The sequence below is a fragment of the Hemitrygon akajei genome, chromosome 11, assembly GCF_048418815.1.
Source record: "Hemitrygon akajei chromosome 11, sHemAka1.3, whole genome shotgun sequence".
NCBI classification, from domain to species: Eukaryota; Metazoa; Chordata; class Chondrichthyes; order Myliobatiformes; family Dasyatidae; genus Hemitrygon; species Hemitrygon akajei.
Genome location: NC_133134.1, coordinates 83176444 through 83203235, shown reverse-complemented (window position 1 = coordinate 83203235; position 26792 = coordinate 83176444). Strand labels below are relative to the sequence as shown.

The 26792-nt window shown below is 55.3% G+C and overlaps 1 protein-coding gene across 1 annotated transcript in view; it reads right to left on the bottom strand.

The window, feature by feature from the left end:
- Window positions 1–26792, bottom strand: part of prpf3 (PRP3 pre-mRNA processing factor 3 homolog (yeast)) — a 66937-nt gene that overhangs the window by 20081 nt on the left and 20064 nt on the right. The window contains exons 9-13 of the mRNA XM_073061256.1: window positions 26351–26433; window positions 24971–25114; window positions 24787–24886; window positions 18652–18765; window positions 17996–18114 (exon numbers count right to left, since the gene is read on the bottom strand). Coding sequence (XP_072917357.1) covers window positions 17996–18114; window positions 18652–18765; window positions 24787–24886; window positions 24971–25114; window positions 26351–26433 — 560 coding nt within the window. The remainder of the gene's footprint in view (window positions 1–17995; window positions 18115–18651; window positions 18766–24786; window positions 24887–24970; window positions 25115–26350; window positions 26434–26792) is intronic.

Below are 26792 nucleotides of genomic sequence, written 5' to 3'. Positions count from 1 at the left end.
AGACACAGAGTGAAACTCCCTCTACACCGTCCCATCACACACTCCCGGGGTCAGACACAGAGTGAAACTCCCTCTACACCGTCCCATCACACACTCCCGGGGTCGGACACAGAGTGAAGCTCCCTCCACACCGTCCCATCACACACTCCCGGGGTCAGACACAGAGTGAATCTCCCTCCACACCGTCCCATCACACACTCCCGGGGTCACACACAGAGTGAATCTCCCTCCACACCGTCCCATCACACACTCCCGGGGTCACACACAGAGTGAATCTCCCTCCACACCGTCCCATCACACACTCCCGGGGTCAGACACAGAGTGAAACTCCCTCCACACCGTCCCATCACACACTCCCGGGGTCAGACACAGAGTGAATCTCCCTCCACACCGTCCCATCACACACTCCCGGGGTCAGACACAGAGTGAAACTCCCTCTACACCGTCCCATCACACACTCCCGGGGTCAGACACAGAGTGAAACTCCCTCTACACCGTCCCATCACACACTCCCGGGGTCAGACACAGAGTGAAACTCCCTCTACACCGTCCCATCACACACTCCCGGGGTCAGACACAGAGTGAAACTCCCTCTACATCGTCCCATCACACACTCCCGGGGTCAGACACAGAGTGAAACTCCCTCTACACCGTCCCATCACACACTCCCGGGGTCAGACACAGAGCGAAGCCCCCCTCTACACTGTCCCATCACATACTCCCGGGGTCAGACACAGAGTGAAACTCCCTCTACACTGTCCCATCATATACTCCCGGTGTCAGACACAGAGTGAAACTCCCTCTACACTGTCCCATCACTCACTCCCGGGGTCAGACACAGAACTCCCTCTACACCGTCCCATCACACACTCCCGGGGTCAGACACAGAGTGAAACTCCCTCTACACTGTCCAATCACTCACTCACAGGGTCAGACACAGAGTGAAACTCCCTCTACACTGTCCCATCACATACTCCCGGGGTCAAACACAGAGTGAAACTCCCTCTACACAGTCCCATCACACACTCCCGGGGTCGGACACAGAGTGAAACTCCCTCTACACCTTCCCATCACACACTCCCGGGGGTCAGACACAGAGTGAAACTCCTTCCACACCGTCCCATCACATACTCCCGGGGTCAGACACAGAGTGAAACTCCCTCTACACTGTCCAATCACTCACTCCCGGGGTCAGACACAGAGTAAAACTCCCTCTACACTGTCCCATCACTCACTCCCGGGGTCAGACACAGAACTCCCTCTACACCGTCACATCACACACTCCCGGGGTCAGACACAGAGTGAAACTCCCTCTACACTGTCCCATCACATACTCCCGGGGTCAGACACAGAGTGAAACTCCCTCTACACTGTCCCATCACATACTCCCGGGGTCAGACACAGAGTGAAACTCCCTCTACACTGTCCAATCACTCACTCGCGGGGTCAGACACAGAGTGAAACTCCCTCTACACTGTCCCATCACTCACTCCCGGGGTCAGACACAGAACTCCCTCTACACCGTCACATCACACACTCCCGGGGTCAGACACAGAGTGAAACTCCCTCTACACTGTCCCATCACATACTCCCGGGGTCAGACACAGAGTGAAACTCCCTCTACACTGTCCCATCACATACTCCCGGGGTCAGACTCAGAGTGAAACTCCCTCTACAATGTCCCATCACTCACTCCCGGGGTCAGACACAGAGTGAAACTCCCTCTACACTGTCCCATCACATACTCCCGGGGTCAGAGACAGAGTGAAACTCCCTCCACACCGTCCAATCACACACTCCCGGGGTCAGACACAGAGTGAATCTCCCTCTACACCGTCCCATCACACACTCCCGGGGGTCAGAGACAGAGTGAAACTCCCTCTACACTGTCCCATCACATACTCCCGGGGTCAGACACAGAGTGAAACTCCCTCTACACTGTCCCATCACTCACTCCCGGGGTCAGACACAGAGTGAAACTCCCTCTACACCGTCCCATCACACACTCCCGGGGGTCAGAGACAGAGTGAAACTCCCTCTACACTGTCCCATCACTCACTCCCGGGGTCAGACACAGAGTGAAACTCCCTCTACACTGTCCCATCACATACTCCCGGGGTCAGACACAGAGTGTAACTCCCTCTACACTGTCCCATCACTCACTCCCGGGGTCAGACACAGAGTGAAACTCCCTCTACACCGTCCCATCACACACTCCCGGGGGTCAGAGACAGAGTGAAACTCCCTCCACACCGTCCAATCACACACTCCCGGGGTCAGACACAGAGTGAAACTCCCTCTACACCTTCCCATCACACACTCCCGGGGTCAGACACAGAGTAAAACTCCCTCCACACCGTCCAATCACACACTCCCGGGGTCAGACACAGAGTGAAACTCCTTCCACACCGTCCCATCACATACTCCCGGGGTCAGACACAGAGTGAAAATCCCTCTACACTGTCAAATCACTCACTCCTGGGGTCAGACACAGAGTGAAACTCCCTCTACACTGTCCCATCACATACTCTCGGGGTCAGACACAGAGTGAAACTCCCTCTACATCATCCCATCACACACTCCCGGGGTCAGACACAGAGTGAAACTCCCTCTACACTGTCCCATCACACTCTCCCAGGGTCAGACACAGAGTGAAACTCCCTCTACACCGTCCCATCACACACTCCCGGGGTCAGACACAGATTGAAACTCCCTCTACACTGTCCCATCACACACTCCCGGGGTCAGACACAGAGTGAAACTCCCTCTACACCGTCCCATCACACACTCCCGGGGTCAGACACAGAGTGAAACTCCCTCTACACCGTCCCATCACACACTCCCGGGGTCAGACATAGAGTGAAACTCCCTCTACACCGTCCCATCACACACTCCCGGGGTCAGACACAGAGCGAAGCCCCCCTCTACACTGTCCCATCACATACTCCCGGGGTCAGACGCAGAGTGAAACTCCCTCTACACCGTCCCATCACTCACTCCTGGGGTCAGACACAGAGTGAAACTCCCTCTACACTGTCCCATCACTCACTCCCGGGGTTAGACACAGAGTGAAACTCCCTCTACACTGTCCCATCACTCACTCCCGGGGTCAGACACAGAACTCCCTCTACACCGTCCCATCACACACTCCCGGGGTCAGACACAGAGTGAAACTCCCTCTACACTGTCCCATCACTCACTCACAGGGTCAGACACAGAGTGAAACTCCCTCTACACTGTCCCATCACTCACTCACAGGGTCAGACACAGAGTGAAACTCCCTCTACACTGTCCCATCACTCACTCCCGGGGTCAGACACAGAGTGAAACTCCCTCTACACTGTCCCATCACATACTCCCGGAGTCAGACACAGAGTGTAACTCCCTCTACACTGTCCCATCACTCACTCCCGGGGTCAGAGACAGAGTGAAACTCCCTCCACACCGTCCAATCACACACTCCCGGGGTCAGACACAGAGTGAAACTCCCTCTACACAGTCCCATCACACACTCCCGGGGTCGGACACAGAGTGAAACTCCCTCTACACCGTCCCATCACACACTCCCGGGGTCGGACACAGAGTGAAACTCCCTCTACACCCTCCCATCACTCATTCCCGGGGTCAGAAACAGAGTGAAACTCCCTCTATACTGTCCCATCACATACTCCCGGGGTCAGACACAGAGTGAAACTCCCTCTACACTGTCCCATCACTCACTCCCGGGGTCAGACACAGAGTGAAACTCCCTCTACACTGTCCCATCACATACTCCCGGGGTCAGACACAGAGTGAAACTCCCTCTACACTGTCCCATCACTCACTCCCAGGGTCAGACACAGAGTGAAACTCCCTCTACACTGTCCCATCACATACTCCCGGGGTCAGACACAGAGTGTAACTCCCTCTACACTGTCCCATCACTCACTCCCGGGGTCAGACACAGAGTGAAACTCCCTCTACACCGTCCCATCACACACTCCCGGGGGTCAGAGACAGAGTGAAACTCCCTCCACACCGTCCAATCACACACTCCCGGGGTCAGACACAGTGTGAAACTCCCTCTACACCTTCCCATCACACACTCCCGGGGGTCAGAGACAGAGTGAAACTCCCTCCACACCGTCCAATCACACACTCCCGGGGTCAGACACAGAGTGAAACTCCTTCCACACCGTCCCATCACATACTCCCGGGGTCAGACACAGAGTGAAACTCCCTCTACACTGTCCAATCACTCACTCCCGGGGTCAGACACAGAGTGAAACTCCCTCTACACTGTCCCATCACACACTCCCGGGGTCAGACACAGAGTGAAACTCCCTCTACACTGTCCCATCACTCACTCCCGGGGTCAGACACAGAACTCCCTCTACACCGTCACATCACACACTCCCGGGGTCAGACACAGAGTGAAACTCCCTCCACATCGTCCCATCACACACTCCCGGGGTCAGACACAGAGTGAAACTCCCTCCACACAGTCCCATCACACACTCCCGGGGTCGGACACAGAGTGAAACTCCCTCTACACCGTCCCATCACACACTCCCGGGTTCGGACACAGAGTGAAACTCCCTCTACACCGTCCCATCACTCATTCCCGGGGTCAGACACAGAGTGAAACTCCCTCTACACTGTCCCATCACATACTCCCGGGGTCAGACACAGAGTGAAACTCCCTCTACACTGTCCCATCACTCACTCCCGGGGTCAGACACAGAGTGAAACTCCCTCTACACTGTCCCATCACATACTCCCGGGGTCAGACACAGAGTGAAACTCCCCCTACACTGTCCCATCACATACTCCCGGGGTCAGACACAGAGTGAAACTCCCTCTACACTGTCCCATCACTCACTCCCGGGGTCAGACACAGAGTGAAACTCCCTCTACACTGTCCCATCACATACTCCCGGAGTCAGACACAGAGTGTAACTCCCTCTACACTGTCCCATCACTCACTCCCGGGGTCAGAGACAGAGTGAAACTCCCTCCACACCGTCCAATCACACACTCCCGGGGTCAGACACAGAGTGAAACTCCTTCCACACCGTCCCATCACACACTCCCGGGGTCAGACACAGAGTGAAACTCCCTCTACACAGTCCCATCACACACTCCCGGGGTCGGACACAGAGTGAAACTCCCTCTACACCGTCCCATCACACACTCCCGGGGTCGGACACAGAGTGAAACTCCCTCTACACCGTCCCATCACTCATTCCCGGGGTCAGACACAGAGTGAAACTCCCTCTACACTGTCCCATCACTCACTCCCGGGGTCAGACACAGAGTGAAACTCCCTCTACACAGTCCCATCACACACTCCCGGGGTCGGACACAGAGTGAAACTCCCTCTACACCGTCCCATCACACACTCCCGGGGTCGGACACAGAGTGAAACTGCCTCTACACTGTCCCATCACTCACTCCCGGGGTCAGACACAGAGTGAAACTCCCTCTACACTGTCCCATCACATACTCCCGGGGTCAGACACAGAGTGTAACTCCCTCTACACTGTCCCATCACTCACTCCCGGGGTCAGACACAGAGTGAAACTCCCTCTACACCGTCCCATCACACACTCCCGGGGGTCAGAGACAGAGTGAAACTCCCTCTACACCTTCCCATCACACACTCCCGGGGGTCAGAGACAGAGTGAAACTCCCTCCACACCGTCCAATCACACACTCCCGGGGTCAGACACAGAGTGAAACTCCTTCCACACCGTCCCATCACATACTCCCGTGGTCAGACACAGAGTGAAACTCCCTCTACACTGTCCAATCACTCACTCCCGGGGTCAGACACAGAGTGAAACCCCCTCTACACTGTCCCATCACTCACTCCCGGGGTCAGACACAGAACTCCCTCTACACCGTCACATCACACACTCCCGGGGTCAGACACAGAGTGAAACTCCCTCTACATTGTCCCATCACATACTCCCGGGGTCAGACACAGAGTGAAACTCCCTCTACACTGTCCCATCACATACTCCCGGGGTCAGACTCAGAGTGAAGCTCCCTCTACAATGTCCCATCACTCACTCCCGGGGTCAGACACAGAGTGAAACTCCCTCTACACTGTCCCATCACATACTCCCGGGGTCAGAGACAGAGTGAAACTCCCTCTACACCGTCCCATCACACACTCCCGGGGTCAGACACAGAGTGAAACTCCCTCTACACCGTCCCATCACACACTCCCGGGGTCAGACACAGAGCGAAGCCCCCCTCTACACTGTCCCATCACATACTCCCGGGGTCAGACGCAGAGTGAAACTCCCTCTACACCGTCCCATCACTCACTCCTGGGGTCAGACACAGAGTGAAACTCCCTCTACACTGTCCCATCACTCACTCCCGGGGTTAGACACAGAGTGAAACTCCCTCTACACTGTCCCATCACTCACTCCCGGGGTCAGACACAGAACTCCCTCTACACCGTCCCATCACACACTCCCGGGGTCAGACACAGAGTGAAACTCCCTCTACACTGTCCCATCACTCACTCACAGGGTCAGACACAGAGTGAAACTCCCTCTACACTGTCCCATCACTCACTCACAGGGTCAGACACAGAGTGAAACTCCCTCTACACTGTCCCATCACATACTCCCGGGGTCAGACACAGAGTGAAACTCCCTCTACACTGTCCCATCACTCACTCCCGGGGTCAGACACAGAGTGAAACTCCCTCTACACTGTCCCATCACATACTCCCGGAGTCAGACACAGAGTGTAACTCCCTCTACACTGTCCCATCACTCACTCCCGGGGTCAGAGACAGAGTGAAACTCCCTCCACACCGTCCAATCACACACTCCCGGGGTCAGACACAGAGTGAAACTCCTTCCACACCGTCCCATCACACACTCCCGGGGTCAGACACAGAGTGAAACTCCCTCTACACAGTCCCATCACACACTCCCGGGGTCGGACACAGAGTGAAACTCCCTCTACACCGTCCCATCACACACTCCCGGGGTCGGACACAGAGTGAAACTCCCTCTACACCGTCCCATCACTCATTCCCGGGGTCAGACACAGAGTGAAACTCCCTCTACACTGTCCCATCACATACTCCCGGGGTCAGACACAGAGTGAAACTCCCTCTACACTGTCCCATCACTCACTCCCGGGGTCAGACACAGAGTGAAACTCCCTCTACACTGTCCCATCACATACTCCCGGGGTCAGACACAGAGTGAAACTCCCTCTACACTGTCCCATCACTCACTCCCAGGGTCAGACACAGAGTGAAACTCCCTCTACACTGTCCCATCACTCACTCCCGGGGTCAGACACAGAGTGTAACTCCCTCTACACTGTCCCATCACTCACTCCCGGGGTCAGACACAGAGTGAAACTCCCTCTACACCGTCCCATCACACACTCCCGGGGGTCAGAGACAGAGTGAAACTCCCTCCACACCGTCCAATCACACACTCCCGGGGTCAGACACAGAGTGAAACTCCCTCCACACCGTCCAATCACACACTCCCGGGGGTCAGAGACAGAGTGAAATTCCCTCCACACCGTCCCATCACACACTCCCGGGGTCAGACACAGAGTGAAACTCCCTCCACACTGTCCCATCACACTCTCCCGGGGTCAGACACAGAGTGAAACTCCCTCCACACCGTCCCATCACACACTCCCGGGGTCAGACACAGAGTGAAATTCCCTCCACACCGTCCCATCACACACTCTCGGGGTCAGACACAGAGTGAAACTCCCTCCACACCGTCCCATCACACACTCCCGGGGTCAGACACAGAGTGAAACTCCCTCCACACTCTCCCATCACACACTCCCGGGGTCAGACACAGAGTGAAATTCCCTCCACACCGTCCCATCACACACTCCCGGGGTCAGACACAGAGTGAAATTCCCTCTACACTGTCCCATCACACAGTCCTGGGGTCAGACACAGCGTGGAACTGTTCTGAATGAGCTGAGAGAAATCGAGGAAAAACTGAATTATTAAGTTTGTGAGATACTTTGGAGCTGTTTCGAAACGTCTCTTGGACATTTATGTGAGTGGCTGGGTTAGTGTGGAAGCTTCGTTTGGAGTTTTTCTGCCAGCTTAGACTGGGTTCGTTGACAGCTGCTAACTGCGCAGTACCCTGCTGTGGCCGCTGGCATTTCGCCAGGAAGCTGGGTCGCTCCAAAAACTGGAGACAAACACCGTTGTTTCCCCACTGACATTGGGACAACATCCTTCCACCTTTATCGTCGTGATTCTCGTTCGGTGTAGGAGCCAAAGCATCGTTTGAGACGTCTCAACCTCTCACAGCCTGGAAGTTCAGCAGGACTAACGGAGCCTTTCCTGGCGTTGGAATCTCTGGTGCCAGGCCAGCAAGGTACTGTCGAGTACAAACTTTTCCAGCCTTTTCTCGATTCGGACATAGTGCCAGCATGCCGGACCGGTCTACAGGGAGTCGCAGGCCTTCGGGGAGTTATGCAAAGGCAGCTGCCTCTCCAGCCTCGGACAACGCCCTGTTTCGGTCGGTAAAAGTGGAACGCGGGGTGCAATGTATCTTGCGTCCTGGAACTACCCTGGAAAAGTGCACGGAGGCCATGGAGGACTTGTTGGGGAGAGATGGTATTTTGGCCACCGAGAAAGAGTGCGGGAAGGCAGTGTTTTATCTGAGGAATGATGAGTTGGTGCATCGGGCTCTCAGTAGGGAGATCACGGTGGAAAACATCTTTTTACAGATGGAGCTGGTGACAGCTCCCACACAATGCATCGTCCTCGGTCATGTTAAGCCTTTCATCCCCAACGAGGACCTGCTTCCCGCACTAGCACGCTTGGGGCAAGAAAGGTCCGAGATAACTGCCATCAGGCACAAATTCAGGAGACGCACCCTCCGTACCGTACTTTCTTTCCAGCGTCAGGTATTCATGCAGCTGGAAAGGGAGGACTACATTGAGGGCCAGTTTACTGTCCGGCACAAGGGGGTAGATTATCAGGTGTATTGGAGATCTGAGTGCCCACGGTGCCATGCGTGCAGGGAGGTGGGGCACTTTCGGAGGGACTGTCCTAGCACCCGAAAACCCAGGGAGTCCACTTTGGGCACCAGTGCCCCAGCTACCTCTGCCCCGATCCCATTCCTGTGCCTGCCCCTGTCCCTATTCTTACATCTGTTTCAGTCCCTGCTCCTGCCCCTGTGGTTCAGGCAGTAGATCCTGAGGCTACGTGCAGGGAGGTTCAGGCGAGGGATGGGGTGGAGTCTGTGTGGGGCCAGAAAGCAAAGGAGAAGTCCAAACACCCGAAGAAGTCGGCCCCCAAGACAGAAGAGCTCACGCCCGTTTGCCCTGAAATGGAGCAGGAGACTCGGGGAAGTGTGCAGGTGGACAGGGTGATGGAAGTGGCAAGTACCATCCCATCGGTGAATCCAGCACCTGTGTGCTCCTCCAGCATGAAGAGGAGTAGGGAATGTTCCCCCAAGAGGGCAGGGAATGTAGATGCAGGGGAGCCGCAGGAAGGGGTGGGAATCCAGGCAGAGGTTGGTTCTAACCCTGAATCCCAGATGTGGCCACCACTCCTGTGGTAGGTGGTGTGGTTGTGCAGCAAGCTAGTGCTAGGCCTGTTTGCACAACTAAGGCAGACCCGGAGCCCTCCACCCAGGACTTAGTAGTTAGCGCCTCCCTGGAGGCAAGTGTATCGAATAATATGAGCGGAGAGGAGACCAAGCTCTCTCACTGTCAGCATCAGGCTGCCGGTGAATCCCTTGGACCAGAGCTGCTGGGGTCCCCTTCATACCTGTCTCCTGGGGAGGGTGATATAACCTGCATGCCGACCCCATCAACTAATGGCTTGCAACACACACAAAATGCTGGTGGAACACAGCAGGCCAGGCAGCATCTACAGGGAGAAGCACTGTCAATGTTTCAGGCCGAGACCCTTCGTCAGGACTAACTGAAAGGAAAGATACTAATGGCCTGCAGGGAGTCCCTGGGGATTTTCCCTCCATCATCGTAACTGTGGATAAGACTGATACGATGGTGCAGTGGGCAGGTATGAGTGAGGTACCTGCTGCGCAGTGTGGGTTACCAGTGCAGCCAACTTCTAGAACGCACGAGGAGGAAGATGGGGGATCTATTTGCAGTGAGGGGTTGGAGGGAAACTCCTTTGATAGTGAGACAATAGACATCCTCATCCCGCCTGAGAAAATCCCATTGATACCTGTAGAGGAGATTAGAGAGTTCATTCTCACCTCTGAGGGTGCAAACCATCGGCCGAAACCAGCCTCGCTTTGCTGGCCTAGCATGCCGAGGCTGGTGAAGTCCCTGCGAGTCATCCTCAGACAGAAGGAGTAGGGGAAGAGGAATGCTGTGTCGGGGAACGACAGGCGGCAGCTGAAATGCTTCCTGGATGACCTGGTGAGGGACATCAGGGTGAAAAGCAGACTCGCTCCTTCGGGAGATGGTGAGTCACAGGGTAGCGATGGTAGCAGTCGGGCCCGGAAAGCAAAGAATATTCTTGGTTTTCTTCAGGATAGTGCGGCTGAGGGCGCCACCGCTCTCAACGGGAAGGGTACTGGTGCTGAGGCCTAGTATGCTCCCGACATGAAACTCACCATAGCTAGTCTAAATGTAAACGGTAGCAGGGGCCCTCTCCGCAGATATAACAATCTCTCAGTCCTCAGGGATGGGAGATACGTGGTGAGTTTCCTACAGGAAACCCATACCACCTCAGGGGACGAGTCCGCTTGGCTCCTGGAGTGGCAGGGCGGGGTCTACGTGAGTCAGCTTAGCTTCAACTCTAGCAGGGTGGCGATCCTGTTGGCACCAACCTTTCGGCCAGAAATCGTAGGAGTCCAAGATGTTGTGCCCGGCCGTCTGCTCCACCTGGCTGTGCGCCTGGATGGAGTACCTCTGCATTTTATCAATGTGTATGTGGGGTGACACAGTCGAGCCTATTCTGTCAGCTGTCCACTCTGCTGAGTTCCATCGATCCTGGGGACTGCGTTATCCTCGGGGGAGACTTCAACTGTACCCTCGAGGTGGAGGACCGCTCGGGCTTCCAACGCAACCCAGCATCGGCAAAAAAGTTAAAGGAGCTAGTCGGCTCCTTTGACTTGGTGGACAACTGGCGGAATCTTCACCCCGACTCTAGCGCCTTCTCCAGAAGATCTAGAGAGGGGGGTTCCCGGATAGACCGCCTGTATATCTCTCGGGCTTATGTCTCCCGCGTGTCGGCGTCCTCCATGCGGCCGGTGTCGTGCTCGGATCATCATCTTGTGAGGATGGAATTTACTCCTCTGCACCCTCGAGCGGGATTCATTCCGGGCGTTCTGGGCCGCCTGGAGAGAGAGACGTTGAGAGTTCTGCTCTCTACGGCTGTGGTGAGGTGTGGGCAAATCTACATCCGGTTTTTATGTCGGGAGTACACTAGGGGGTCGACAAGGAGGCGGGGCTCTGAGATTGAGCGGCTTGAGAGAGTGTTGCTTCACCTAGAATCCCATCTTGGTCCAACCGCTGGAGACCAACAACTGTGGCAGGAATACCAGGAGAAGGACTCACTAAGGAATCTGCAGCTTCAGCAGTCCCGAGGTGCATATGTGAGGTTGCGGATCCAAATGCTGCAAGATTTGGACCGTGGCTCACCCTTCTTCTACTCGTTGGAGAAGTGGCGGGGAGTTCAAAAGCAGCTGGTGGAGCTACTGGCTGCTGATGTCACCTCCGTCACGGACCCTGACGAAATTATCAAAGAAGTCCACTCATTCTATCGGTCCTTATTCTCATCAGATCCGTCAAATGCAGAGGTGAGCAATGAGGTCTGGGAATATTTGCCTAAGGTCAGCCCAGAGCACGCAGCGTGTCTGGATGCTCCCCTGACTCGGGAGGAGCTGTCTACTGCCCTTCGGCAACTCCGGAGGGGTAAGTCCCCTGGCTTAGATGGTCTGAGTATAGAGTTTTATCAGGCTTTTTGGGATGTCCTGGGGGTTGATTACAGCCTTGTTCCAGGGGAGAGCCTAGCCACCGGGGAAATGCCCCTCTCATGGCGGAGAGCTGTTGTGGTCCTACTGCCCAAGAAGGGAGACCTCCGCCTGCTAAAGAACTGGCGCCCGGTCTCCCTCTTGTGCGCGGACTACAACATCTTCGCCCAGGCAATGGCCAACCATCTTGGTTCAGTACTGAGACAGGTGATTCACCCTGACCAATCTTACACGGTCCCGGGCCGCTCCATCCAGGACAACGTCCACCTAGTACGGGACCTGATCCACCTGCAGCAGGAGACTGGGTCCTGGGCAGCGTTTCTCTCTCTTGACCAGGAGAAGGCGTTTGACCGGGTAGACCACAGTTTCCTGGTGGGCACTCTGCAGGCCTTTGGACTCGGACCACATTTTGTGGCCCGAGTTCGGCTCCTATACTCTGCCGCGGAGTGCCTTGTTAAGGTCAATGGATCACTGGCAGCGCCCATTCCCTTCAGGACAGGAGTACGTCAGGGGTGCCCCATGTCCGGTCAATTGTACGCGATCTGTGTCGAACCATTCTCGAGCCTTCTTCGGCGAAGGCCGTCAGGTCTGTTTCTGCGTGAACCGGACATGGAGGTCGTCGTCTCGGCCTACGCCGATGATGTACTCCTCATGATGACAGATCCCAGTGACCTGCGGAGGATGCGCGAGTGCCAAGAAGTTTTCTCGGCTGCATCCTCCGCTAGGATCAACTGGGCAAAATGTTCCGGACTCTTAGTGGGTCAGGGGCAGGTGGACTCCCTGCCAGAGGAGATGAGAGCTTTTGAGTGGAGCACTAGACATCTCTGTCTGAGAGTCTACCTGAGTCCTTCTGGGGAGACCTGGCTGGCGAACTGGCAGGACCTGGAGATGAAAGTCATGGCCCGACTGGGGCGCTGGTCAGGCCTTCTCAGGGTGCTTTCCTATCGAGGCAGGGTGGTGGTCATAAACCAGCTGGTGGCCTCCATGTTGTGGTACCGGATGGTCACCTTGGCCCCTCCTGCCCCGTTTGTTGCGAGAATGCAGAGGAAGTTAGTGGACTTCTTCTGGGGCACCAGGAAACACTGGGTCTCTGCAGCGGTCTTGAGTCTCCCAGCGGGAGAGGGCGGACAGTCACTGGTGTGCGTTTGTACACGACTGGCGGCTCTCCGCCTCAGGACTCTGCAGAGATTCCTGGACGCCGAGCACCCTCCCAGATGGCACGTATTGGCAACTTTCTTCCTCCAGAGGGGCTGCTGTCTCCACGAAGACATGCGGCTACCACCGGCGGGCGTCAGCCGTACTGCTTTGCGGAGTCTGCCCGGCTTCTATCAGGACCTACTGAGAGTCTGGAACATGGTCGCCTCAGGCCGGGAATCCCCTCCTCAGGCGGAGGGCGGGGTCCTGTCTGACCCTTGCCCTACCTCAGTGGGTGTCGGTGCGGCTCAGTTGTGTGGACCGACTCAGGCCGAGCTGCTTGTCGGGCCCAGGCCCCGCAATCTTCTCCGGGAGCCGTGTCCACACAACTTGAGCCGTCTCTCTTCGATACCCACAGTCCCATTCAGGGATGCAAGTAGGAGGTATCTGTATGGGCTGGTGCTCCAGACCCACCACTTTCTTGCCCTTGTCCACCGTCCCAACACACCATGGTGGTCGGTCTTTCCACCCGGAGGTGAGGCGGGTCCCCACTGGAAGTCCCTTTACGAGGGGGTTCTTCCCATGCACCTGGGGGATCTCCGCAGGAGGGTGCTGCATAGAGCGGTGCCCTGTAATAAGTTCTTTAGTTTGTACACGGATCTCCCACCCGCATGTCATTTCTGTGGGCTGGAGGAGACTGTGCACCACATGTACATGGAGTGTGTGAGGCTGCAGCCCCTTTTCGCGTATTTGCGTGGGCTGCTTCTCGCCTTCTGGTTGCACTTTAGCCCCACCCTGTTTATATATGGTCATTCAGTAAGGAAGGGGGCATGGAGGGATGAGAATGTCCAAGTCAACTTGCTCCTGGGGCTGGCGAAATCCGCCATCCAAGGGTCTTGGAAACGGGTGTCGGGAGGATCTCCCCGGGCAGACTGCCTGGCAATGTTTAGGGGGTATGTTCGTGCCCGGGTCAATATTGAAAAAGAACACGCGCAGTCCACAGCGACCTTAGAGGAGTTTCGAGACCGTTTGAGCTCTGCCATCGTTGATAGAGATGGGAACATTTTGGTGTAATGTATATTGTCTATTTGTAGTGAAGTAATTGTGTTAGTCACTGCTTTTTTATATATTGTATAGCACCGATATTTGCAATAAAAGAATTTTGTTAAATAAAAAGGGGTCAGACACAGAATGAAGCTCCCTCTACACCGTCCCATCACTCACTCCCGGGGTCAGACACAGAGTGAAACTCCCTCTACACTGTCCCATCACATACTCCCGGGGTCAGACACAGAGTGAAACTCCCTCTACACTGTCCCATCACTCACTCCCGGGGTCAGACACAGAGTGAAACTCCCTCTACACTGTCCCATCACATACTCCCGGGGTCAGACACAGAGTGAAACTCCCTCTACACTGTCCCATCACTCACTCCCGGGGTCAGACACAGAGTGAAACTCCCTCTACACTGTCCCATCACTCACTCCCGGGGTCAGACACAGAGTGAAACTCCCTCTACACTGTCCCATCACACACTCCCGGGGTCAGACACAGAGTGAAAGTCCCACTACACTGTCCCATCACACTCTCCCGGGGTCAGACACAGAGTGAAACTCCCTCTACACTGTCCCATCACACACTCCCGGGGTCAGACACAGAGTGAAGCTCCCTCTACACCGTCCCATCACACACTCCCGGGGTCAGACACAGAGTGAAGCTCCCTCTACACCGTCCCATCACACACTCCCGGGGTCAGACACAGAGTGAAGCTCCCTCTACACCGTCCCATCACACACTCCCGGGGTCAGACACAGAGTGAATCTCCCTCCACACCGTCCCATCACACACTCCCGGGGTCAGACACAGAGTGAAACTCCCTCTACACCGTCCCATCACACACTCCCGGGGTCAGACACAGAGTGAAACTCCCTCTACACCGTCCCATCACACACTCCCGGGGTCAGACACAGAGTGAAGCTCCCTCTACACCGTCCCATCACACACTCGCGGGGTCAGACACAGAGTGAATCTCCCTCCACACCGTCCCATCACACACTCCCGGGGTCAGACACAGAGTGAAGCTCCCTCTACACCGTCCCATCACACACTCCCGGGGTCAGACACAGAGTGAATCTCCCTCCACACTGTCCCATCACACACTCCCGGGGTCAGACACAGAGTGAATCTCCCTCCACACCGTCCCATCACACACTCCCGGGGTCAGACACAGAGTGAATCTCCCTCCACACCGTCCCATCACACACTCCCGGGGTCAGACACAGAGTGAAACTCCCTCCACACCGTCCCATCACACACTCCCGGGGTCAGACACAGAGTGAAACTCCCTCCACACCGTCCCATCACACACTCCCGGGGTCAGACACAGAGTGAAGCTCCCTCCACACCGTCCCATCACACACTCCCGGGGTCAGACACAGAGTGAATCTCCCTCCACACCGTCCCATCACACACTCCCGGGGTCAGACACAGAGTGAATCTCCCTCTACACCGTCCCATCACACACTCCCGGGGTCAGACACAGAGTGAAGCTCCCTCTACACCGTCCCATCACACACTCCCGGGGTCAGACACAGAGTAAATCTCCCTCCACACTGTCCCATCACACACTCCCGGGGTCAGACACAGAGTGAAGCTCCCTCTACACCGTCCCATCACACACTCCCGGGGTCAGACACAGAGTAAATCTCCCTCCACACTGTCCCATCACACACTCCCGGGGTCAGACACAGAGTGAAGCTCCCTCCACACCGTCCCATCACACACTCCCGGGGTCAGACACAGAGTGAAGCTCCCTCCACACCGTCCCATCACACACTCCCGGGGTCAGACACAGAGTGAAACTCCCTCTACACCGTCCCATCACACTCTCCCGGGGTCAGACACAGAATGAATCTCCCTCCACACCGTCCCATCACACACTCCCGGGGTCAGACACAGAGTGAATCTCCCTCCACACCGTCCCATCACACACTCCCGGGGTCACACACAGAGTGAATCTCCCTCCAACCGTCCCATCACACACTCCCGGGGTCACACACAGAGTGAAACTCCCTCTACACCGTCCCATCACACACTCCCGGGGTCAGACACAGAGTGAATCTCCCTCCACACCGTCCCATCACACACTCCCGGGGTCAGACACAGAGTGAAACTCCCTCTACACCGTCCCATCACACACTCCCGGGGTCAGACACAGAGTGAAACTCCCTCTACACCGTCCCATCACACACTCCCGGGGTCGGACACAGAGTGAAGCTCCCTCCACACCGTCCCATCACACACTCCCGGGGTCAGACACAGAGTGAATCTCCCTCCACACCGTCCCATCACACACTCCCGGGGTCACACACAGAGTGAATCTCCCTCCACACCGTCCCATCACACACTCCCGGGGTCACACACAGAGTGAATCTCCCTCCACACTGTCCCATCACATACTCCCGGGGTCAGACACAGAGTGAAACTCCCTCTACACTGTCCCATCACACACTCCCGGGGTCAGACACAGAGTGAAACTCCCTCTACACCGTCCCATCACTCACTCCCGGGGTTAGACACAGAGTGAAACTCCCTCTACACTGTCCCATCACATACTCCCGGGGTCAGAGACAGAGTGAAACTCCCTCCACACCGTCCAATCACACACTCCCGGGGTCAGACACAGAGTGAAACTCCCTCTACACCGTCCCATCACACACTCCCGGGGTCAGACACAGAGTGAAACTCCCTCCACACCGTCCCATCACAAACTCCCGGGGTCAGATACAGAGTGAATCTCCCTCCACACCGTCCCATCACACACTCCCGGGGTCAGACACAGAGTGAATCTCCCTCCACACTGTCCCATCACACACTCCCGGGGTCAGACACAGAGTGAAATTCCCTCCACACTGTCCCATCACACACTCCCGGGGTCAGACACAGAGTGAAACTCCCTCTACACCGTCCCATCACACACTCCCGGGGTCAGACACAGAGTGAAACTCCCTCCACACCGTCCCATCACACACTCCCGGGGTCAGATACAGAGTGAAACTCCCTCCACACCGTCCCATCACACACTCCCGGGGTCAGATACAGAGTGAATCTCCCTCCACACCGTCCAATGACACACTCCCGGGGTCAGACACAGAGTGAATCTCCCTCCACACTGTCCCATCACACACTCCCGGGGTCAGTCACAGAGTGAAACTCCCTCCACACTCTCCCGTCACACACTCCCGGGGTCAGACACAGAGTGAAATTCCCTCCACACTGTCCCATCACACACTCCCGGGGTCAGACACAGAGTGAAATTCCCTCCACACTGTCCCATCACACACTCCCGGGGTCAGACACAGAGTGAAACTCCCTCCACACCGTCCCATCACACACTCCCGGGGTCAGACACAGAGTGAAACTCCCTCCGCACTGTCCCATCACACACTCCCGGGGTCAGACACAGAGTGAAACTCCCTCTACACTGTCCCATCACACACTCCCGGGGTCAGACACAGAGTGAAATTCCCTCTGCACTGTCCCATCACTCACTCCCGGGGTCAGACACAGAGTGAAATTCCCTCTGCACTGTCCCATCACACACTCCCGGGGTCAGACACAGAGTGAAATTCCCTCTGCACTGTCCCATCACACACTCCTGGGGTCAGACACAGAGTGAAACTCCCTCTACACCGTCCCATCACACACTCCCGGGGTCAGACACAGAGTGAAACTCCCTCTACCCTGCTGTCACAAGGCTGCTAAGACCCTGCTTGTCACTTCACTATTATGAAACTGGGGCCGCTGGGCAGCGAGTTTCTGCTGAGATGGAGAACTGATCTAGGTGACCTCCAAGTTTGGCTTTGCCTAAGTTAGGACGGCGATGAAGGGACAAGACGATTGCTCACCTCCCTCCACCACCACGACATTGACATCTTTGTGTAGGACCACCGTCCCCGTCAGGTAGAGCTGCGCTGCATTCGTCTCGACTTTGAACTTCTTGGCGGAGTTGCTCAGGTTTCGGATCCTGCGAGAGACAGGGATCTGTCAGTCTACCTGCAGGGGAGAGGCTCAGCACAAAGACAGTCCCCCGGCCAACTCTCCTACCCTGCCTGCTTTATCAACCCTCAGACACATAGGGCTGTCACACTGTGGGACAGGCAATGCTGAGAGAGGACCATACTGCGGGGAGGATCGTACTGAGGGAGGGACGATACGATTGGAGGTCACACTCTGGGAGGAACGACCGGAGGGGTGGGGTGAATCCTGCAAAGTGGAAGCCCACTGTCCCATTACACATTCCCGGGGTTGGACCTAGAGGAAACCCCCTTTGCACCATCCCAGGGGCACACACCGTGGGAGGGCTGAGCAGGTGTCCCCACACTGTGGGAAGGGTGTTTGTTTGGGGGACAGGGGCACCATGGGAGAGGATGCCACGTGGTTTAACCTTTGGACAGTCCCCTGACTCTGTTGCCTAGTGGGGCTGCTGGAGAAAGGCGACCGAGTGGCGGGAGGCTGCTTACGAGAGGGCCACTCGAAGCATGAGACAGGCGCGTGGACTCACCGGTAGACGGCAATGTGGGCCCCCTGGGTCAGGTCCTCTTTCAGTTTCTTCATCTTCTTCTCACGTCGCTGGTCTGCTGTCAGTTTCCGGGCGCTGTTGGCATCCTGGTGAGCCCTGGCGAGGAGCAGTCAGTTAGGGAGGCCAGCCCTTCCTGGCGCCTGCACCCTCCCTTTCTACAGTGACCCTGGGTCACTGAACCCCAACGTGCCTCTGTCAGTTGAGACTGCCTTCTCCTTGCACCCCCAAAACCAGCAGCAAATAAAAGGGGGTGGCATAACACTATCCCAGCGCCAGAGACATGGGTTCAATTCAAGCAATGAATATAGAACAGTACAGGGTCTTCGACCCACTTTAACCCTTCCGCCCTACATAGCCCTCCATTTTTCTATCATAAAGAGGTTCAAACATCTCCCTGTGACGATGTGGGGTTCTCCAGTTTCCTCCCACAATCCAGAGACATATCGATTTGCAGGTTAATTGGTCACATGCATGTAACTGGACGGCGCGCGCTCGTTGGTCTGTTACCATGTTGTATCAGTAAATGATCATACAGATTAAATCTCGACTCCACAAATGATCCCCAGCACCCAAAAGGTTTATGATGGAGTATTCTGTCCCGAATAGAGGGGTGGGGAGGGGTCATGATGCAGGGAAAATGACTAAGGTGTTTGGGGGGGGGAAGCACTTTCAGACCATGTCGGTTCACAAAACTACTTCTTTCACAGCTCTTTTGTCTTTCCAGTGTGGTTCTGCTACTGTCAGAGCCTGTGGCCTACATTTCGGTGATGTCCACTTGAGTGATCCCCTCTCTCGGTGGTGAGTGATTCCCCTCCCTCGGTGGTGAGTGAGAGCCTCTCTCGGTGGTGAGTGATCCCCTCCCTCGGTTGTGAGTGAGAGCCTCTCTCGGTGGTGAGTGATCCCCTCTCTCGGTGGTGAGTGATCCCCTCCCTCGGTGGTGAGTGAGAGCCTCTCTCGGTGGTGAGTGATCCCCTCTCTCGGTGGTGAGTGATCCCCTCTCTCGGTGGTGAGTGAGAGCCTCTCTCGGTGGTGAGTGATCCCCTCCCTCGGTGGTGAGTGAGAGCCTCTCTCGGTGGTGAGTGATCCCCTCTCTCGGTGGTGAGTGAGAGCCTCTCTCGGTGGTGAGTGATCCCCTCCCTCGGTGGTGAGTGATCCCCTCCCTTGGTGGTGAGTGAGAGCCTCCCTCGGTGGTGAGTGAGAGCCTCCCTCGGTGGTGAGTGATCCCCTCTCTCGGTGGTGAGTGATCCCCTCTCTCGGTGGTGAGTGATCCCCTCTCTCGGTGGTGAGTGAGAGCCTCTCTCGGTGGTGAGAGATCCCCTCTCTCGGTGGTGAGTGACCCCTCCCTCGGTGGTGAGTGAGAGCCTCTCTCGGTGGTGAGTGATCCCCTCCCTTGGTGGTGAGTGATCCCCTCCCTCGGTGGTGAGTGATCCCCTCTCTCGGTGGTGAGTGAGAGCCTCTCGGTGGTGAGTGATCCCCTCTCTCGGTGGTGAGTGAGAGCCTCTCGGTGGTGAGTGATCCCCTCCCTCGGTGGTGAGTGATCCCCTCTCTCGGTGGTGATTGATCCCCTCCCTCGGTGGTGAGTGAGAGCCTCCCTCGGTGGTGAGTGATCCCCTCCCTCGGTGGTGAGTGAGAGCCTCTCTCGGTGGTGAGTGATCCCCTCCCTCGGTGGTGAGTGAGAGCCTCTCTCGGTGGTGAGTGATCCCCTCTCTCGGTGGTGAGTGATCCCCTCCCTCGGTGGTGAGTGAGAGCCTCTCTCGGTGGTGAGTGATCCCCTCCCTCGGTGGTGAGTGATCCCCTCTCTCGGTGGTGAGTGAGAGCCTCTCTCGGTGGTGAGTGATCCCCTCCCTCGGTGGTGAGTGAGAGCCTCTCTCGGTGGTGAGTGATCCCCTCTCTCGGTGGTGAGTGATCCCCTCCCTCTGTGGTGAGTGATCCCCTCACTCGGTGGTGAGTGATCCCCTCTCTCGGTGGTGAGTGATCCCCTCCCTCGGTGGTGAGCGATCCGCTCTCTCGGTGGTGAGTGATCCCCTCCCTCGGTGGTGAGTGAGAGCCTCTCGGTGGTGAGTGATCCCCTCCCTCGGTGGTGAGTGAGAGCCTCTCTTGGTGGTGAGTGATCCCCACCCTCGGTGGTGAGTGAGAGCCTCCCTCGGTTGTGAGTGATCCCCTCCCTCGGTGGTGAGTGAGAGCCTCTCGGTGGTGAGTGATCCCCTCTCTCGGTGGTGAGTGATCCCCTCCCTCGGTGGTGAGTGATCCCCTCTCTCGGTGGTGAGTGAGAGCCTCTCTTGGTGGTGAGTGATCCCCTCCCTCGGTGGTGAGTGAGAGCCTCTCTCGGTGGTGAGTGATCCCCTCCCTCGGTGGTGAGTGATCCCCTCTCTCGGTGGTGAGTGATCCCCTCTCTCGGTGGTGAATGAGAGCCTCTCGGTGGTGAGTGATCCCCTCCCTCGGTGGTGAGTGATCCCCTCTCTCGGTGGTGAGTGATCCCCTCCCTCGGTGGTGAGTGATCCCCTCTCTCGGTGCTGAGTGATCCCCACCCTCGGTGGTGAGTGATCCCCTCTCTCGGTGGTGAGTGATCCCCACCCTCGGTGGTGAGTGATCCCCTCCCTCGGTGGTGAGTGAGAGCCTCCCTCGGTTGTGAGTGATCCCCTCCCTCGGTGGTGAGTGAGAGCCTCTCGGCGGTGAGTGATCCCCTCCCTCGGTGGTGAGTGATCCCCTCCCTCGGTGGTGAGTGAGAGCCTCTCGGTGGTGAGTGATCCCCTCCCTCGGTGGTGAGTGAGAGCCTCTCTCGGTGGTGAGTGATCCCCTCTCTCGGTGGTGAGTGATCCCCTCCCTCGGTGGTGAGTGATCCCCTCCCTTGGTTGTGAGTGATCCCCTCTCTCGGTGGTGAGTGAGAGCCTCCCTCGGTGGCGAGTGATCCCCTCTCTCGGTGGCGAGTGATCCCCTCCCTCGGTGGTGAGTGAGAGCCTCTCTCGGTGGTGAGTGATCCCCTCCCTCGGTGGTGAGTGATCCCCTCTCTCGGTGGTGAGTGATCCCCTCCCTCGGTGGTGAGTGAGAGCCTCTCTCGGTGGTGAGTGATCCCCTCCCTCGGTGGTGAGTGAGAGCCTCTCTCGCTGGTGAGTGATCCTTTCCCTCTGTGGTGAGTGATCCCCTCCCTCGGTTGTGAATGAGAGCCTCTCTCGGTGGGTGAGTGAGAGCCTCTCTCGGTGGTGAGTGAGAGCCTCCCTTGGTGGTGAGTGATCCCCTCTCTCGGTGGTGAGTGATCCCCTCCCTCGGTGGTGAGTGATCCCCTCTCTCGGTGGTGAGTGATCCCTTCCCTTGGTGGTGAGTGATCCCCTCTCTCGGTGGTGAGAGCCTGTCGGTCGACTCAGAAGTGACGAGATAGATTGCAACATCAAAACAGCAAGCTATTGGTCTCCCGCTCTAATTTCTTGCAGGAACAGCCTGTCTGAGGTGCGGGTGTGTTGGGATGGACTGTAGTTTCTGATGGGACTCTTGATCAAGGTCTCTCTCTTTAGGCAGCTTTGCTATTGCTTGCATGGGGGGTGGGTCAGTACTTTTGCTTGTGCAGGGGGGGGAAATGAGAGGGTTGATGGTGTTCCTGCTGTTTGTGGGTGGGAGGGGACTTTGAGGTTCTGACATTTCTGTCATTCTTTAGGGTTTTTTCTGTTTTGTGGATGTCTGCGAAGAATAAGAATTTCAGGTTGTATATTGTATTAATTTTTTGATATTAAATTGAACAATTAAATGGAGTGAAAAAATATTAGACGTGATTGAATGCGAGGGCAGATTTGATGGGCAGAATGGCCTGATTCTGTTCCTATATCGTCTGGTCATGATCTAAAAGAATTTCACAAGATCTCCATTATTGGAGCAACAAAGAAACTTCTCGGAATGTATAAAGGTTGACCCCCATGTCCTCCGCAGCCTCGCACACTCCCACACATATACACCACCCTCATGAGTCTGACAGTAATTCCACAGAGGAAATGCTGGTTCCACTCAGCCGTTCTAGGCCCTTCTGCCCTACTGGCCTGTTCTGACCAGTGTTTGGCCTATGTCCTTGCAAACCTCTTCCACCCTTGGTCCCATCTGAGTGCCCTTCGACGTTGTAAACAATGAGCAGGTCCCACTGTACTACTCTCTACAACTGGATCCTTTACTTCCCCATCAGGAGACCAGTTAGTGCAGATCAGCAATAATAACTCCTCCCTGCTGGCAATCTACACCGGTGCACCTCAAGGATGTGTGCTTAGCCCACTGCTCTATTCTCCCTACTCTGACAATTGAGTGGCTAGGCAAAGCTCAAATGGCGCCTGTAAATCCACCACTGTCACTAGCAGAGTCTCAGATGGCGACAAGGTGGTGTGCGGGACTGAGATAGATCGGCTGGCTGAGTGGTGTCACAAAACTACCTCGCACTCAGTGTCAGCAGGGCCAAGGAACTGATTATGGACTTCAAGAAGGGGAGTTCAGGTCACACACTAGTCCTCTTTGAGGGATCAGCAGTGGGAAGGGTGAAAAGCTTCACGTTCCGGTGCTAGCAACCCAGAGGCTGTAGACTCTGCCAGCTCCCTCACAGGCACAAGCTTCAAGCGTCAACCACATCTCCGGAAGGCGATTCCTCAAGAGTACAGCATCCAGGGTTCAGAACCTGCACCAGCCAGGACATGGTCTTGTCTCATTGCTACCATCAGGCAAGAGGTACAGGAGCCTGAAGACCAACACTTAACAGCTGAGGAACAGCTTCTTCCCCTCCATCAAAGGTCTATGAACATATGAACCCTGTCAGTCAGGAAGGTCTGTTAAGTGTGCCACGGGGACAAGTGGTTTAGTGTGTTGTGTTGTTCACCCCTTGGTTACCCACTCTCAGAGGTTCTATTTATTTTTCTATTACTTCTGGATACACCATGGTAACAGGCCCTTCAGCCCACAATCCTGTGCCGAACCAAATAAATTAGTCATCAAATGGCCAATGAAACGAATCCCTTATGTCTACATAATATCCATAACCTTCCTCACCACAATGGTGTGCCTAACTCTTAAAAATCTCTAACGTGTCTGCCTCTACCACCTCTCCAGACAGCCCATTCCAGGCACCCAACACTGTGTCAAAAAAAAACTTCCCCTCATATCTCCTTTGAAATTGCCCCCTCTCATCTTAAATGCATGCTCTCTGGTATTAGACATCTTTACCCTGGGAAAAGTCTGTCTACTCTATTTAGGCCTGTCATAAACATAGAACATTGAATAGTACAGCACATTACAGGCCCTTCAGCCCACAATGTTGTGCCAACCCTCAAACCCTGCCTCCCATATAACCCCCCACCTTAAATTCCTCCATATACCTGTCTAGTAGTCTCTTAAACTTCAATAGTGTATCTGCCTCCACCACTGACTCAGGCAGTGCATTCCACGCACCAACCACTCTCTGAGTGAAAAACCTTCCACTAATATCCCCCTTGAACTTCCCTCCCTTTACCTTAAAGCCATGTCCTCTTGTACTGAGCAGTGGTGCCCTGGGGAAGAGGCGCTGGCTGTCCACTCTGTCTATTCCTCTTAATATCTTGTACACCTCTATCATGTCTCCTCTCATCCTCCTTCTCTCCAAAGAGTAAAGCCCTAGCTCCCTTAATCTCTGATCATAATGCATACTCTCTAAACCAGGCAGCATCCTGGTATATCTCCTCTGTACCCTTTCCAATACTTCCACATCCTTCCTATAGTGAGGCGACCAGAACTGGACAGTACTCCAAGTGTGGCCTAACTAGAGTTTTATAGAGCTACATCATTACATTGCGTCTCTTAAACTCTAACCCTCGACTTATGAAAGCTAACAACCCATAAGCTTTCTTAACTACCCTATCAGATCTCCCCCTCAGCTTCGGCTGCTCCAGAGAAAACAACCCAAGTTTGTCCAACCTCTTGGACAAACACCCCCAAATGCCCTCGAATCTAGGCAGCGTCCCAGTGAACACCTTCTGCACCCTCATTTTTATCAATTGCACTGTACTGCTGTCGCAAAACAAATTTCACAATGACAAACTCTATTCTCATTCTGAAGGTTGGCCTGCTCCCAACCTCTCCCCTCCCCACCCTGGGGAACCCCTCCCCGCCCCCACTTACTTCAGCCTCTTGGCCATCTGGGCCCTGACATGTGCCTCGACCTTGGTGGGATCCTGCACAGCCTCCGTACCGAGTACTCGCATCAGGTTGGAGATTCGCACTGCGGGGAGAGAGAGGAGAGAGGTTTAAGGGCAGAGGTGGGCAACAGCGGGGAGGGGAGGATGGAGACAAGGTTGCTCCTTACCCTTCGGCTCGGGAGGAGGTACCAGCCCCAATCGGATCTTCTCCTGTAGCTCCTTCAGCCCCTCTCTCCGGGTCTGCCGCCGTAATTTCTTCTGCTCCTTCTTGGTCAGGTAGACCCCGAGGGTCACAGGCTTGTCTGTGTCGACTGTGTGAGAGAAATGAGAGCGCGTTGGTCAGCGCACGGCCAAATACTACCTCCCCACCCCAGTAACGGAATCATTCCACATAGAGGCAGGCCTCGTACCCACTGCCAACCACTCACTGTACATCAAACATACTTATTAATGCCTCCACATTGCCATTAACTCCCTCACCCACACGCCAGGCAGCAATTTACTTCATTTTTTATATATTCAAGATACAGTGACAAACGTGCCTTTCTGGCCCAACAACATGAACCACATATTCAACCCTAGCCTAATCATGAGACAATTTCCCATGACTAATTAACCTAGTAAGCAGTACAACTTTGAACTGTGGGTGGGGGGGGGGGGGGGGGGGGAGATGGCGCACCCTGAGGAAACCCACCCGTTCACGGGAAAGATGTATAAACTCCTTGCGGATGGCAAACTCCGGCACCCTGAGCCGTAATAAAGTCGTGTCTATGGCTACTCTACCGTGGCACCGCAGGAGGGCAATTTTAAAGAATCCCTTCTTCCTGCATGTGGTCCATATCCCTCCACCCTCTACCATCCACAGACTCTTAAACAGCTTATCATATCTGCCTCCACCACCACCCGGCAGCACATTGCGAACACAATGCAAAGAAAAACTTCCCCTACATTTCCTTTCAAACCCCTCCCCAATACCATGCAAGTATCTGCCATTTCACCTTGGGAAAAAGACTGTCTTCCCCATCTCTGCCTCTCATATTTTCTTATAAAGACCATAAGGCACAGGAGTGGAATTAAGCCATTTGGCCATCAAGTCTGTTCTGCCAGTCAATTCTGTCTGATTTATTTCCCCTCTCAACTCCATTCTCCCGCAATCTCCCCGTAACCTCTGACACCCTTATTAAAGAACCTATCAACCCTTGCTTTAAATATACCCAATGACTTGGCCTCCACAGCGTCTGTGGCAACGAATTCCACAGATTCACCACGATCAGGCTAAAGAAATTTTTCCTCATCTCCGTTCTAAATGCATGTCCCTCTATTCTGAGGCTGTACCCCAGTCCTAGGCTCTCCCACTATAGGAAACATCCTTTCCACATCCATTCTGTCGAGGCCTTTCAATATTCGGTTGGTTTCAATGAGATCCCCTGTCCCATTCTTCTAAGCTCCAGTGAGTACAGGCCTAGAGTGATCAAATGCTCCTCCCTTTCATTCGAGGCACTGCCCTGCTGGGGTGTCCATACGTACACCTCATTCCCCGCACGTACCTGGAGGGCTGATCTGGGTCGGATGCTCCACGAGGTTAGTGATTCCGTGAAAGGTGCGTTCGCTGGCCAAGTTCTCTGCAGTCCTGGGTGGAGGCAAGACACAAATACACTTAGACATCATGCAGCGAGATGGAACAATGTCAGCATTCATATCCAGAGGACTAGAATATTAAAGCAAGGATGTAATGCTGAGGGTTTAGAAGGCATTGTCAGGCTACATTTGGAGCATCATGAGCAGTTGTGTGCCCCTTATCTAAGAAAGATGTGCCAGCACTGGTGAGCATCCAGAAGAGTTTCACCAAGAATGATCCTGGGAATGAAAGGGTTAACTTTTGAGGTGCGTTTGAGGGCTCTGGGGTTTAGAAGAATGAGAAAGATCTCAACAGAGTGGACGTGGAGATGCTTCCAACAGTGGAGTTTAGGACTAGAGAGCACAGCCTCA